The sequence below is a fragment of the Pagrus major genome, chromosome 3 (assembly GCF_040436345.1).
Source record: "Pagrus major chromosome 3, Pma_NU_1.0".
In the NCBI taxonomy this organism is placed as follows: Eukaryota; Metazoa; Chordata; class Actinopteri; order Spariformes; family Sparidae; genus Pagrus; species Pagrus major.
In genome coordinates this window covers 3995077-4008816 of record NC_133217.1, presented here as the reverse complement: position 1 = coordinate 4008816, position 13740 = coordinate 3995077, and the positions used below count along the sequence as shown (strand labels likewise).

The 13740-nt window shown below is 41.0% G+C and overlaps 1 protein-coding gene across 2 annotated transcripts in view; it reads right to left on the bottom strand.

The window, feature by feature from the left end:
- LOC140993987 (focal adhesion kinase 1-like) overlaps positions 1 to 13740 on the bottom strand; it is a 62333-nt gene that overhangs the window by 26943 nt on the left and 21650 nt on the right. Inside the window, exons 1-10 of one of the 2 annotated variants that reach the window (XM_073463553.1) lie at positions 13407 to 13530; positions 11531 to 11775; positions 10342 to 10511; positions 8867 to 8954; positions 8294 to 8373; positions 7681 to 7743; positions 5818 to 5872; positions 1177 to 1317; positions 951 to 1028; positions 711 to 818 (exon numbers count right to left, since the gene is read on the bottom strand). In XM_073463553.1, coding sequence (XP_073319654.1) covers positions 711 to 818; positions 951 to 1028; positions 1177 to 1317; positions 5818 to 5872; positions 7681 to 7743; positions 8294 to 8373; positions 8867 to 8954; positions 10342 to 10511; positions 11531 to 11775; positions 13407 to 13530 — 1152 coding nt within the window. Of the gene's footprint in view, positions 1 to 710; positions 819 to 950; positions 1029 to 1176; positions 1318 to 5817; positions 5873 to 7680; positions 7744 to 8293; positions 8374 to 8866; positions 8955 to 10341; positions 10512 to 11530; positions 11776 to 13406; positions 13531 to 13740 lie in introns of those variants that run through there. The other variant, XM_073463554.1, reaches the window with a different exon arrangement.

Below are 13740 nucleotides of genomic sequence, written 5' to 3'. Positions count from 1 at the left end.
AGAAAGACTCCACTCGTACGGCAGTGGGTGTTACGAAACCCTTTCTGCTGTGAGCAGAACCATTATGTGAAATCTATACACGGAAAGCCATTAGATAATCTCTGTATCCGTCTCAGTCACGCACACGCACACACACACACACACACACACACACACACACACAGACACACATGTCTATGCACCATGATAGGCAATCAAACTGCCTTTAGAGAGTGACAAAACTTGATGGACCTCATTTTTTTCCCTCCACAACCATAAGCTAAGTAGAGATCAACATAAGCATAAAAAGAAGAGAGTCCAATGCAGACAGCTTCAATCGTCACAGAATTGTCTGTGAGACTGAACATACGTTTTTATATTAACCTATCGCCCACTTCCATGATATTGTTCTCTCCATACAGTCAGTTGCTTTAGAGTGGAAAAACACAACTGAACTAAAGGTGTTTTTGTACATAAACATCACACAAGGCCCTCTTTCTCTTGTTGAAATTATTCTTGGGAAAGATAGAAATTGCTGCCTGAATCTGAGACAGGTTAAGGGAAAGTGTGTATACCATAAAGGCAGCTTTTATGTGTTTTTACCATAATACCAAACAGTAATGGAACTACATATAAATGGAAATCAGGTATCTATGGTATGCTTTAAAACAAAATGTACCTGCTGAGAAAATTACTACATCTAGACAAAGAGACAAACAGGGTCGTAGTACCTCAGGAGCTCCGGCTACGTTGAGCTGTAGCATCCCTTTCCTGTCCTTCTCCTCCATAGCCGAGTACTGGATGGACCCAACTTGGTTAAAGTTAGCTAGATGGGTTGGCTAGAGACAGAAAGAGAAACAAAGAAATAGGAATAAGATTTTCTTGGGAACAGAGCAATACAAGCAGAGGCCATTAATAAAGCCTTTTAAAACATGGCTTCGTTAAAGGATGTGGTATTGGTAGAAGCTCACCGTGGATCCCTTGTCAGTGAGGTAGCTGATCCCTTCCTCTGGCCCGATAGCTAACTCGACCTGGATCACCCAGCTGGACTGTTAGAGAGAAGAGTAGAGACACATTTTAAAAGAGGAAGCGAGTTGGAGCATACATGCAAGACCTGGTGTGACCAAAAGGGGTCAACATAACACAACAAACACAAGAGTGCATTAGGACACAGTGGAGTGGAGGCAAGAAACGTACCCCGAGGGCACATTTGAAGCACTCTTTGTCATAGCGGTAGATTGGTGCGAGTATCTCCAAGAACTTCAGGATGCACTGCTCGTCGTTGAGATTGGCGACCTGCTTAAACGTCTGCTGAATCAACTTACGAAGAGTTTTAGCCTGGAGATAGGAGGGGCAAAAGGAAGGAATTACAATTAAAATCCGACTTTATTGAAAATATTATGTAACTGCTAGAGAGAAGGTGGAGGAGGCGTGATGGGATGTGTGTGTGTGACAGAGACATTGATTGACTAATAGGCCACTCTGGTTCCAATCAAATTGACCTCAGCACTTCATTCATGGGGCACTCTTAGTTCAGATCAATATCTTAACAAAGACCCATTGATGCTGTTAGTTACCACTCAATTAAACATCACAGTCTGCTTCTCATTCATCGTTAGTGTAACTTAGATCACAGTATGTGTAATCTAGACAAAATTTTTAGTATGCCAGTTTTTTCGCTGTGCGACCCGATTTCTTTTTGGTCCGTTATGTCACCAGAGAGTAGACAGATGGGGAGCATCTATCAAGTAACATTATTCTGTCATTTACAATCCTCTATATACTTCATCACTCTAGACATAAAGCTGTACAACACACTCACATACAATGTCATACATAATCCTCTTCATCTGATGTATATCTTAAAACATCTCGACTTATTCACCCCTGACAAAATGACCTTTTTAACCCCTTTCCTCCCTCATACGACACCATCTAAATGTATATAGATGGAAGTATTATACAAACACATTCACATGAGCACATGTACAGTATAGTGCAGGCAATCCCAAGCTATAAATAGCTCTACACATATAGATTAAGATCAAGATTAGAGGAGATTTAGTGCACTACAGACCAGGCTTAAAAAAGCTGGATTTACAGTAGATTGGTTCATCACATTAAGGTCATTCGGCCTGGAAATAAATGAACAGTTTAACCACCAAGGGTTGGGGAAGAAGAGAAGCAATCAGTTGCATTGATGTATTGGCTTTAGATGTCAGTCGGTTGATTGGTCTCAGGTGAGTCTATTAAGGCCCAAACATATTATCAGAGTGCAGTGTGTGCTAAACCTTTTACACTTTTGAGGGCAGAATCATTCTTATAATCATTAATAACTTTCCATATCTATTTTTTTATCTTTCATTTGTGAATAAAAGCATTAATATCTATTCTTCATCCCAGCATTTCTATCGCCAGCTGTCTATTCGTTAAGCCTGAAGGAATTAAGAAACACAGACATCTACAATGTTCCTGTGTGCTCAGCTGTGTGTGTGTATGTATGTCAATTCAACAGATGTCATAACCCGCGTGTGATTATTGCAGAATGTATCTATGTGCGTATGTGTGTTCTTCGGGCTCTTGATAGGATCAGTGTGTTAATTCCTAGAATTCCATGACACACACGTACACGCACACACAGACAGATAGAGAGAGGGATATTGTCAGTCCAAAGTGTCCACCCTTCCTGAGAGGAAATACTGTGAGTGGCTATCACCCTCCCCATCACCATGCTGACCATGTAGCAACAGTGCTGACCAGTCGCAGTCACCACTTACTCTGTTTAATCTTTAATTTTTTGTGTTGCTTTGATGCCTTCACTGCAGAATAGTTTAGTAATAGATTTCATTTTGTTTGAAAGTAATACTGATTGACTCAAGCATTCATTAGAAATGTATAAATTAAGATAGTTATGTACAAACCTTCTTGGTGTCTTTTCAAAGCTTTTAAACAAATATTCATTGTGCCAATAATACAAAATCAGATAAGACGATTCTAATAATACGTTTTAGCCTTTATTCAAGAGTTAGCTAGTTTATAGACCTCAATATTAAATAATGAGTTAATAATTGGATCACCTCCACATCCGCGCAGCATCTTCGGTTTTCTTTAGACATTTCATTGATGATTGTGCTGTGTTGCAATTATTTGTTCCGATACATTTTTTGTCAAATGTAGCAATAAATCTCACTGCAGTATCTCCAGATTGTTTCGTGCTAATCCCTGTTTCATAAAGTTGAGGGTACTTCAGTCAGTTGGTGACTTCTTGGCTCAAGCTCAGGCTGTTTGTTCAAACTTTGATCTCCAACACCACCAAAGGTCAGTTCTAGTGAACCTGCTGCCCAGCCTGTCAATATCAATGAACAGACTCTGCTCTTTATAACGCTTTCACATCAGTCACTGTTTACCACCACAGCCATCTGCTCTGGTGTGTGTGTGTGTGTGTGTGTGTGTGTGTGTGTGTGTGTGTGTGTGTGTGTGTGTGTGTGTGTGTGTGTGTGTGTGTGTGTGTGTGTGTGTGTGTGTGTTGAGTAGAGTCCATTGAGGGAGAATAATCCCATTAAATGACTACCATTCTCTGTCACCAGAGTGAACTACAGAAACGTAAATGACAGCTGTGCCCTCTCTTCTCTAACCCACATCCATGCAAGTATATACGAGCAGATGTGTCAGACATATATCACTTGTTTAACACTAACTGTTATACATATATAATTATACAAGAATATTTAAAGACAGGCACAACCTACTCATTTATGTTGCAGGTAATGATTGACTTAATTTTCCATTTATTTCTTGAGGAATAGAGTAATCGTAATCGTTCGGTCTTTAAAATGGTAGAAAAACTCAAAAGACATTCAATTTATTAGCACATTCTTACAATTGAGAAGCTGGAACCAGAAAATGTTTAGTATTTTTGCTTGAAAAATAACTTGAATTAATTAATCTGTTGTCAAAATACTTGATTATTGGCTTACTGTTTCAGCTTTATACTCATGTTGTTTAATTAAAGTACCTATTCATTGTCTTTTTGTTCTTACATTCTCTTAGACATGTTGGTCTTCCTAAACTGCAGCATCTGTGCAGACATCTACAATCAAGTCAGATGTGCCAATTTCTGAATGTTTGATTGCACATGTGTGTCACTGTGTGCATCTTCATCTTCATATAAAACAGGCCAAAGGGGAGTGTGTGATGCCATGTCGGATGACGCAGGATTTGAGAGAAAGAGAAGAGGAGGTAAAGTTGGTAGCTGATGAGAGGGGTGTCAGCAGGGCTTGACAGACGAGGGGGGACCCCAAAGGAGACGCACATTGACGCCTCCCCGCTCCGTCCCCATTGTTGGAAAGAGAAAGTGGGTTTAAACATGACCTGAGGGTCACACACACACACACACACACACACACAGACTCACACTCCCCTCTGCAGAGCATCTGTCTGCCCGCCTGCTGACATCAAGACCTTTTCGGGTCATTGAGCCTTTTAATGCAGACACACACACACACACACACACACACACACACACCAAGACCCTCCTCATAAACGCGTGCCGTAAATTTATCACTGACACAGACACTGCTCATTATGCAAGCACACCCTGTCTTCACATACAAACCCACACAGCAAAAATCTGCTGAACAACAAATCAAAGGATTTTTCTTTTCTAACACAAAAGCTTCATTTTCAGTTTAACATGTGAGTTCATCTCCTGAATAAGGTTTTTTTAAAGCAGTTAATGGAAGGTGCTGAAGAAGCAAACTTCAGTAGAAACCTTACTTAAAGGATACGTTCACCTGAAAGTGATAATTCAATCATTAATATCTACCAACCCTCATGCTGATGGAAAGTCGGGTGAAGTTTTGTAGTCAACTAAACCTTTCTGGAGCTTCACAGCAAAACAGCATTGCAGCTTTCTCCAAAACAACTAAAGTAGATAGCAACTTGTTTTAAAATGTAAAAAAACAACCAAAATACCTTAAAATGGTTCCATATTACATTTGAGCTGTCGAGATCTGTTTAAAGTTAGCCAAACTTTACATTTAAGATTGACTGACTAATCATGGACATGATGACATATACATGCTCATAGCATCATCCAGATCATCTGATCATCTGCCTGCAGGAGTGTCTTTATTCCATAAAATCTTAGCCACTCATTTCTAAACTGAGTCAGTTACCTCAATAGTTGAGGAAGACCAGTTTGTTTCTTGGCTGTCTGAATACATCTCTGGATAAATTTTCTTTATCTCATCACAGGAAATGGAAATACAACTCAGACTCCCTTAATTTGATAGTGAAAACATCATTACATCATTGATCATCAGATGATTTGTTTTCCACACATGGCAGACAATGTTCAGAAACCTGGAGATGGTTCTCATGTATCAGTACCCCGGTTTCTTTCAGCGTACTCCAGCTAGCATAAGGTTTCTACATTCATCATCTGGCAAAGGTAACCATTTCTCTTCTTCCTTCTCTTACTCATCTCCATTCATCTAAACTTCACTGGTTAGTCGGCCAAGGCTTTGTCTCGTTCTTGCTGAGTGTTGGACTGTTTCACACCTCTGTCAGCCAGACTAGACTGAGCCTGACAACACATCAGCTTACACCTTCAAAACATTGGCTAAGAGGAGACTTCACTTACACTATGACGCTGCCCACAAAAACACAAGGTTTGGTTACTTTTGGTAACTGAGCAACTCCAGATGAGCAGCTGGGGCACAGTGATAGCCAACTTTGATCGTAAAGCCTCTTTTTGAAAGTAAATTTGGCATAACCTGGCACGTTAAACTCTGTACACTCCACCTCTGTTTTGATCTCAAAATTCATCAATCTCACCTTGACTGAATCCAACAGGTCTTTTGGGAAAAAACGCCTTAAGCCAACATCTTTCCTGGAAAGAGAGACAGAGAGATACAGAAGCATGTTGATTATGCACTAATTACACAGAGGAATGCTAATTGACAAGTACTTTCAACTTTATCTGATCTTAGCAGACTGTTTTTTCCTTCGTCCTCAGAGAAATTACCAACAACAGCTTCAGACAGATGCATTTAGGCAGACGGGCAAGAAAACTGAAAACAGAAACAGAAAGCTATGACTAAGTGCTGACTAGAGAGCACTACTCATCTTTTCCTAAGAGACGAGACTGAAGGAAAACGGAGAGAGTGATAGAGAGAGGCAGAGGAGGAGTACAAAGAGGGAGACCACAGAGACAAAGAAAGATGTGCAGAGCTAAAACAGGAAGCTAGCTAATGACTCAAACTCCTCTGGAGAAAAAGTACAGGGGGAGAAGGAGAGAACGAGTGGAGGGAGCGTAAGTAAAAGCTTACGTCAGCCTAACTCTCCAACATAGGTCAAGTAACAGTCTCTAATCATTATTATCATAGCATTATTAGAGTGTTTGGTGTACAATAAGTTTGGGATTGTAATGTCAGACTTGCCACAACTAAAAACATTTTCCTCTACCATTTCGCTGGGGGCTTTCCATGATCATGTCACCCCTAAAACTGTCCCCTCTCACTCGAAATCAAAGCTATATTCATCACAGAAGCACAAACAGATACGGCAAATAAAGGACTGTGAAAGATGACACACCAGGCCGACCTCAAAGAACGAGCACTGAGCAACAAAGGCCCACTGATTACACGCTCTGCAGTAGCTCACAAACCACAAGGACTACAGCCAACTGCAGCCAGCTGATCTCCAACACGCACATATGTTCAGTTAATAAGAGGAACTAAGCAGGCAATGGTTTGTCCTCCTAAACCCAACAACAGATTGTATTAAAAAAAAATTAGGCAAAAATAGAGACAATGTTGAGTGAAATAACTGATTTTTAAAGCTTAACAAACTGGTTCCTCGACCAGCAAGTCAAAATGGTCGATGGCCAAAAGTGCCAGACAACAATATGAATGGGCGCTGATCCACCAGACACTCAACAGGAGCCTTGATAACCAACTGTCAGCTCGATGTATCAAAGCCCCGACAGCACTTTCCCTCTCCCTCTCTCATTGCTTTTTTCAGCCAACAGAGAGGCAGCGAGGGAGAGATAGATGAAGAAAGAAAGGAGGAACTCTGACGAAAATAGAGTTTGAGAGCACAGAGAAGAGAGACAGACAGACGGAAAGGGACGGAGAGGATGAAGAGGAGAGACAAAGAGATAACGGTGGAGAGACAGAGGGCATTCTTCTCGGTTAATTGGAGAGCTCGTTAGGCAGACGGACAGAAAGAAAGACTTCACTGGAAGAGGGCGGCTCATTAGAATCAGACAGCATTAGAGCCAAGCCTCGTTATGGTCAGTGTTTGTTAATGTTCTTCATCGACATCCATATACGCAGACAGATCAGATGATCCCACATAAATCTACAAAGATGAATTGAAGTGTTAAACATAGAGCAGGTGATCGGGAGACCGACTAAACACAGACTGCAAAAAAATTAAACAACAGTATCGATTTTTAAACGATCCCAGACTTTTGCTCCCAAACTCCTACTCAAATCCTTTCAATTGTTTTCCACCTAATCAGATTCCTAGGAACTGCAATTGGAGTCCTGCACCAAAAGACTGAGATATTGGATTGTTTTTCTGTTGTTTCTTCTGGGTTACAAAACATATTTCCAGGCAGAGGAAGGACGTGAAGTACCAGAAATGTTGTGAGTTGGACTGAAAGTAAAGAAAATTCATGAAGAAAATACTTACTCCAGTAGTTCATAGTTGGATTTCTTGTCCAGGGCGTTTCCTCTCATCTCTTTGAAGAACCTCCTAGAATTGAAACCAGAAAGAGAACAAGGTCAGATCCATTCACTGCAGACACACGCACGTTAAAGGGACAACTTGGTAAATATGTACCAAACACAATTCAGGTTTTAAGGGCATTTTTACACTTATAGATCTTTTTCTCTGGTCCAAATCAGTACTTGTCAACTTGGGCTGAGACCATCTTCTGTCAAGGGTCTTGGTACGGTTGTTTAGGTAAGCACAAGGGTGCGATTACTGTGTTCACACCTCCCCAAATGAATCGCTCCAAAGAGGAAAATTAACTACAGTCCAATTTAACCACACTTAAAAACTTAGCTGTGAGAACACCCTTAATGTTAGCGATGCAGGGATTTCTGGCAGAACTTCGTCTACTTCCATGGTGAACGAAGTGGAAAAAAAACTGAAGAGGTCTAAACTCCAGCGACGTCTGTAGTAAACAGAACAACTTGATGTAAAAAGAATACCGTCATCGAACATAAACGATTCTAGTGGTTTGCAATGTTGACAAAGTCCTGAAAGAGAGCCACTGTTCTGCAGTGTGAAAGCTTCCTACCTGATTTCTAGACAGCCCAGTTTGAGAGCTATATCTTGTTCCACCTGATCTCCGTTCTCCGTCATGTAGTCATTCTTCACCTGGAGGACACAAGTACACAGCACAAAATGGTAAATGACTTATCCAAAAGGCTCCAGAAGTAATCACTCATTCACCCACACACTCATTCACTGATGGCAGCTACTGGCCTGACCATTGGGAGCAACTTGGTGTTCAGTGTCGTGCCCTATGACATTTCAATATGTAGGCAGGAGGTGGGAATCAAACCACCAACCCTGTGATCAGAGGAAGACCCGCTCTACCTCCTGTGCCAACAGCCGCCCCATCAAAGTATGCTTATTAAAACATTTATCTCTGCAAATTAAAAATGGCATGGCATCCATTTCACACACTGATACACACACAGCACTTCTGACCTACATTACCAAAAGGCATACACACTAACACATACACACACACACAGTCTTATAGCAGTGCCATATGTCTTGGTGCTGGCATGCTGCTGGCAGAATATAAAATATGTTTTTGAGTCTGGGTCCCTCTTGAGTATTTGTGCATGATTCATGTGTGTACCTGGTGGTAGAAGTAGTTGAGTGTAGGTTTGTCTTCTGTAAACTGCTGCACAAAGCCCTTTGGAAGATACCGGATCCTTAACTCATACCTACAGAGCACAAGAGGAAAGCAGTAAGAGAGTGAGCGTGTTATGCAACAATACAATTATAGCAAAAACAAGTATCGACCTTCATATTGTACAACAGCTTGCAGCTTTTATATCTACTGGAAAGAAACCTTGGAATAAAGTGATATGTTTGAGTTGTCATCTATGTAGTAAAAACATCAGAATACTCTGGTTTAGGATATTACACCAAGAGGAGAAGAAAGGAAAGGTCATGAATAAATTAAGCTCGGTGAGGTGAAGACAGCTCGAGAAAGCAACAGAAGGATTCAAGGAAAAAAATGATATGCAAGCGCTCAAATGAGAAGACCGATTGCAAGATAAGTGGAGGAGAGACAGACAGAGAGAGTTGCTGACTTAGTCAGACAAAGCAGACATCTGGTTCTCTCTCTCTTTATGTCCTCAGTGCAAAAGGTCTCCACCTCACAATAGCATTAGCTAGACTGCCACAGTAAACGTAATATACCAGGGCATTAACATCCAAACTGCCAGATCAACACAACCACACAGTGGCACACACACATGGCCTCATAGTGCCACACAGCAGACGGGAGTTTTTCATAGCGCTGTTTGCAATAAATCACTCCTGCTACTTTTGGTGTACAATACGGCCGACTGCTGAAGCTAGCTGTTTGACAGTGACTTCAACTGATTTAAATGGCCAAATAAGTCACTTTTAATGTCAGGAAACTGGTTTTAAAGTGGTATGTAAAGGATCTGCACACACCTGCCACAGAATCTGAAGGTTAGTTGACTACATTTGGTCGTGGATATCTCTACTCCTCTGCTTGGTAACTTGAAATGATTACATTTTTACACCTCGAGTCAAATAAGATTTCGCTCTCAAATCATTTCTATGAGGAAGAGGATGAGGCGTGTTCCAGTCTGATTCAACTTTGACACACCAGGCTCACCAGTGTCCACCAGTTTGAGAGAAAAGGGGAGACTGCTCTCTTGTTCAGGAAATATCCATTGTTTAAATCCTCATTTGTACAACTACATCACAAAATAATACAAGCAGAGGAGGGACTGCTTGGCTGATACAAAGTATAGTTTACAACTTTGTGGACTGCTGTTGTTTGCCCGTTGGCCACACTAATCCCTTTATGGTCACAACCCTTCCCACGCTGCTTCCTGTCCACCTTAGCAAATCAAATCACTGAAAAACAGCAGCTCTGTGTCGGACATGTCACTGGGGGAAAAAAAGCAACTTCAACAATGTGAAAATTGTCTGAAAACAATTGTTTATATATATATATATATATATATATATATATATATATATATATATATATATATATATATATATATATATATATATATATATATATATATATATACACACATGACCAACACACTCTGCTCCTCTCACCTCCACTCCTCGTTCGGTCGTGCCTGTTCATATTTCTCTCTGACGTGGGAAACGCCCATATCTGGATGAAGCCAGTGCACCTGGTCTCTGGATAGGCTGTTGCTGAGACGCAGACCAAAACAAGACGTCCAGCGCACTTTGTGGATGTCCAGAATCTTCTGGATGATTCCCTAGACACAAAAAGTCAACATTTTTATAAAAACACACGTCCCCTGCACAGTTTTTTTAGACTCTGCACCAGTATTATTGAAGGGTAAGGTATAAAGTCTGCAGATATTACTTTTATTATTTATTTGTTAGGCAAAATAGGGCTTAAGTACAGAACAATTCCCCCTTAATCTACAGTGGTAGTGTCCTAGTTGTAGTGGCCCAACACATGTACACATGTACATAAGTGTGATGAGTGCTAAATAAATCAAAGATGCCCTGTAGTCAAAAACAGTTTGCCAGTCTTTAAAGAAGTCACTCTGCCATACCTCAATGTGCCAATTCTGCCAATGTTTATGTCTGGCATTTTGCATCAGGTCAATGAGGGCAAGAGTCTATCCATGCGCATGTGTGTGTAGGTGACTTGAAGCAATTTAACGTGACATTCCCACCCAAACAAGCTGACAGCCGTCATACACACACACGCACAATAATGCTCACAGCACCATGTGTGTTGCCATGTAAAATGCTAGGGGCCCTGACCTAGATACTAAAGGGGAGAGTGAAGAGCGAGGAGGAGAGGGAAGGAGGAGGAGAGGATATAAGCAGTGACATATCCTGTATGACCACTAAAGTTTGAGCAGTGCTAAGTAGTTTCTGCGTCATGGGAGTGGATCTAAAAGCTTACTGCCAAATAAACCTACACTGGTACACAGAGAGAGAGAGAGAGAGAGTGCCCTGAGGTTATGTATTTTGCAAGCTTAATATTCTCACTGTGGTGAGTGTTTTTTTTTTTTAAATCAGAGCAGACAGCCAGGACCTTGAGATGAGGACAATCAGCTTACATCCACCTTTAAATTTACTGGTGGGGGTAAACTATAGGAACATATAAAAAAATGGCAGTGTCATGAACTCCAAATATTACTACTGTAAAAGTTATAATATTCAGTTTTTAGTGGGGATATGGGGATATGCTATATTTTCCTGGTTGACAACAATTTATTTTGTCACAACACATTCAGCACATGGTGTCTCATCTTACCCTGACATCGGTTGCATCTCCGTATCTGATATTGGAGGACCAGCAGCTGCTTTCAGTGTTGGTCTCAAAATGATGGAAGACTTTCAGAACCCTGTCCACCGAGCCGGCCATGGTTCGGTCCGACCCCCCCGCGCTCAGCCGTGACTTGGCGCCTCCCAGGAGGGCATGGTTCAGGTTGGGGTCCAGGTAGGCCGTCGCCATGTTTTTCCCTGCTGACACTGCTGCTGCTAGGTGTCTGTCATATTCTGGGAATGAGATAAGAGGGCAAATTAGACATCAGTGAAATGAGAAAGAATAAAGAGAAGAGATCTTTTTGACTTGATCCCTATTATGAAACCTGGCAATTATTTCCTCCATTTTTTTCAATGAGTCAATTTAATGTACAACAAATGAAAAGATGACCACCATCAGATTTTGAGAAGGTGAGACAATCTTCAGAGGGTAGTGACAAATTTTTATCATTCCTATTACGGACGTATTTGCCGATTTTTACTTCGATTAACCGCTTAATCGTTTGATCAATGTGCAGTTTTCTGCATCAAACGGTCAAAAACCCAAAAATATCTAGTTTACAATTATATAAAACAGAGGAACAACAGTAAATCAGCACATTCGAGAAGCTGAAATCTGAGAATGTTTGGTGTTTTTGCTGGAAAAAAACACTTCAATCATTACTCAATGAACAAAATAGTTTCTGATTCATTCTTCTGTCAGTTAACAAATCAAACTCCTCTATACTCCAATACTCTACATATTGCTTGTTTTGTTTAACCAACACTCTAGAACCGTGATAGGAATGATAAAAGTTTGTTACTACCCAAAAATATTCAATTCCCTATCATTTTAGACAAAGAATCATTTCATCATTTCTGCTTAAAAAAATGTGTAAACAAGTCATTTGTTGTAATAAAAGTTACCAATTATTGATTAAATCGTATTATTGTTTCACTTTCGATCTGTAAAATGTAATAATGGGCCGACACCACATGATTTCTCCTTCTATACCAGACTGATGCACATGTGACGTTGTGGACTTGGATCCTGCTTTCATCTTACTTGGAATTAACCTTGTACAGTCTGTGATATGACGCTCTTGGGCACAATCAAAAACAAGATGAAAAACAGTCAACAATGAGACACCAGAGAGTGAATTAGGTGGAGTCTGGGTCACGGCTCACTGTGTAAGCACCTGTGTGTCTTTAACACAAAGAAGACAATGCACCTCGGGCTGACGTTCTTCCTGAATAAGAAGTCACGACATTGACACACTTCCTGGAATTTCATGGCAACTTGATCGGGGAATGCCTGACAAAAGCTACCTCCTTTATGTCTGTGTGGAAGATGTGTTTTTTATGTGTGTGTGTGCTGTTGTAATCACAATACTATGTGGAAAAATATACTGGGATCTCTTTCACTCTCCCTTTTCCTGCCTTCTCTTCCATTAAAAGGGGAATTTGATATGTTCTAGCAGGTAATTACACCTGAGAGAGAGACAGAGAGAGCGGATGCACACACACACACACACACACACACACACACACACACACACACACATACATACACATACACATACACATACACTTAACTCAGAGGAGAGACTAAAGCTGTTGAGGGATATATCACAGTAAGATAAAAACTTACTCCCATGTTACTTTGCCAGTTTCAAACAGTAATGACTCTTATATCGACAAATCACTCTACAATTAACATGCCTCTCTTTCTCGATCACACACACACCACACACACATTTCTGGAGAGCAACAGTAGCTTTGGCTGCACACCAAGTCAGTTCCCATGGAGTCAGATGTCACACTGTGGAGGGGCTTCATGCTACTTGTTTCTGTGTGTGTGTGTGCAAAAGTGATTTCATTCATACCTCTGTCCCAACACATGGGGAAGGGGCTACAGCCACTCATCGCCATGGAAACACATGTCTGTCCCTCCCTGTGTCTACCTTCGCCGAGGACAGATAGACAGCTAGCCGTCTCGCAACCACGCATCACACACACACACTGTAGTACTCGTTTGCAGAAGTAACATAAACACACACAAACAACAAGGTCCTGACACTGGTGCAAGGACGCTAAGGCACACACAACACACTCAGTCTCTGAGGCAGAAATCTTTGTCTCCAACTTTTGTCAACAGCTTCGTTAGCCAACAGTTACTTCCAGAAGGGTGACAGCAGTAATCCTCAAAAAGGCCAATTT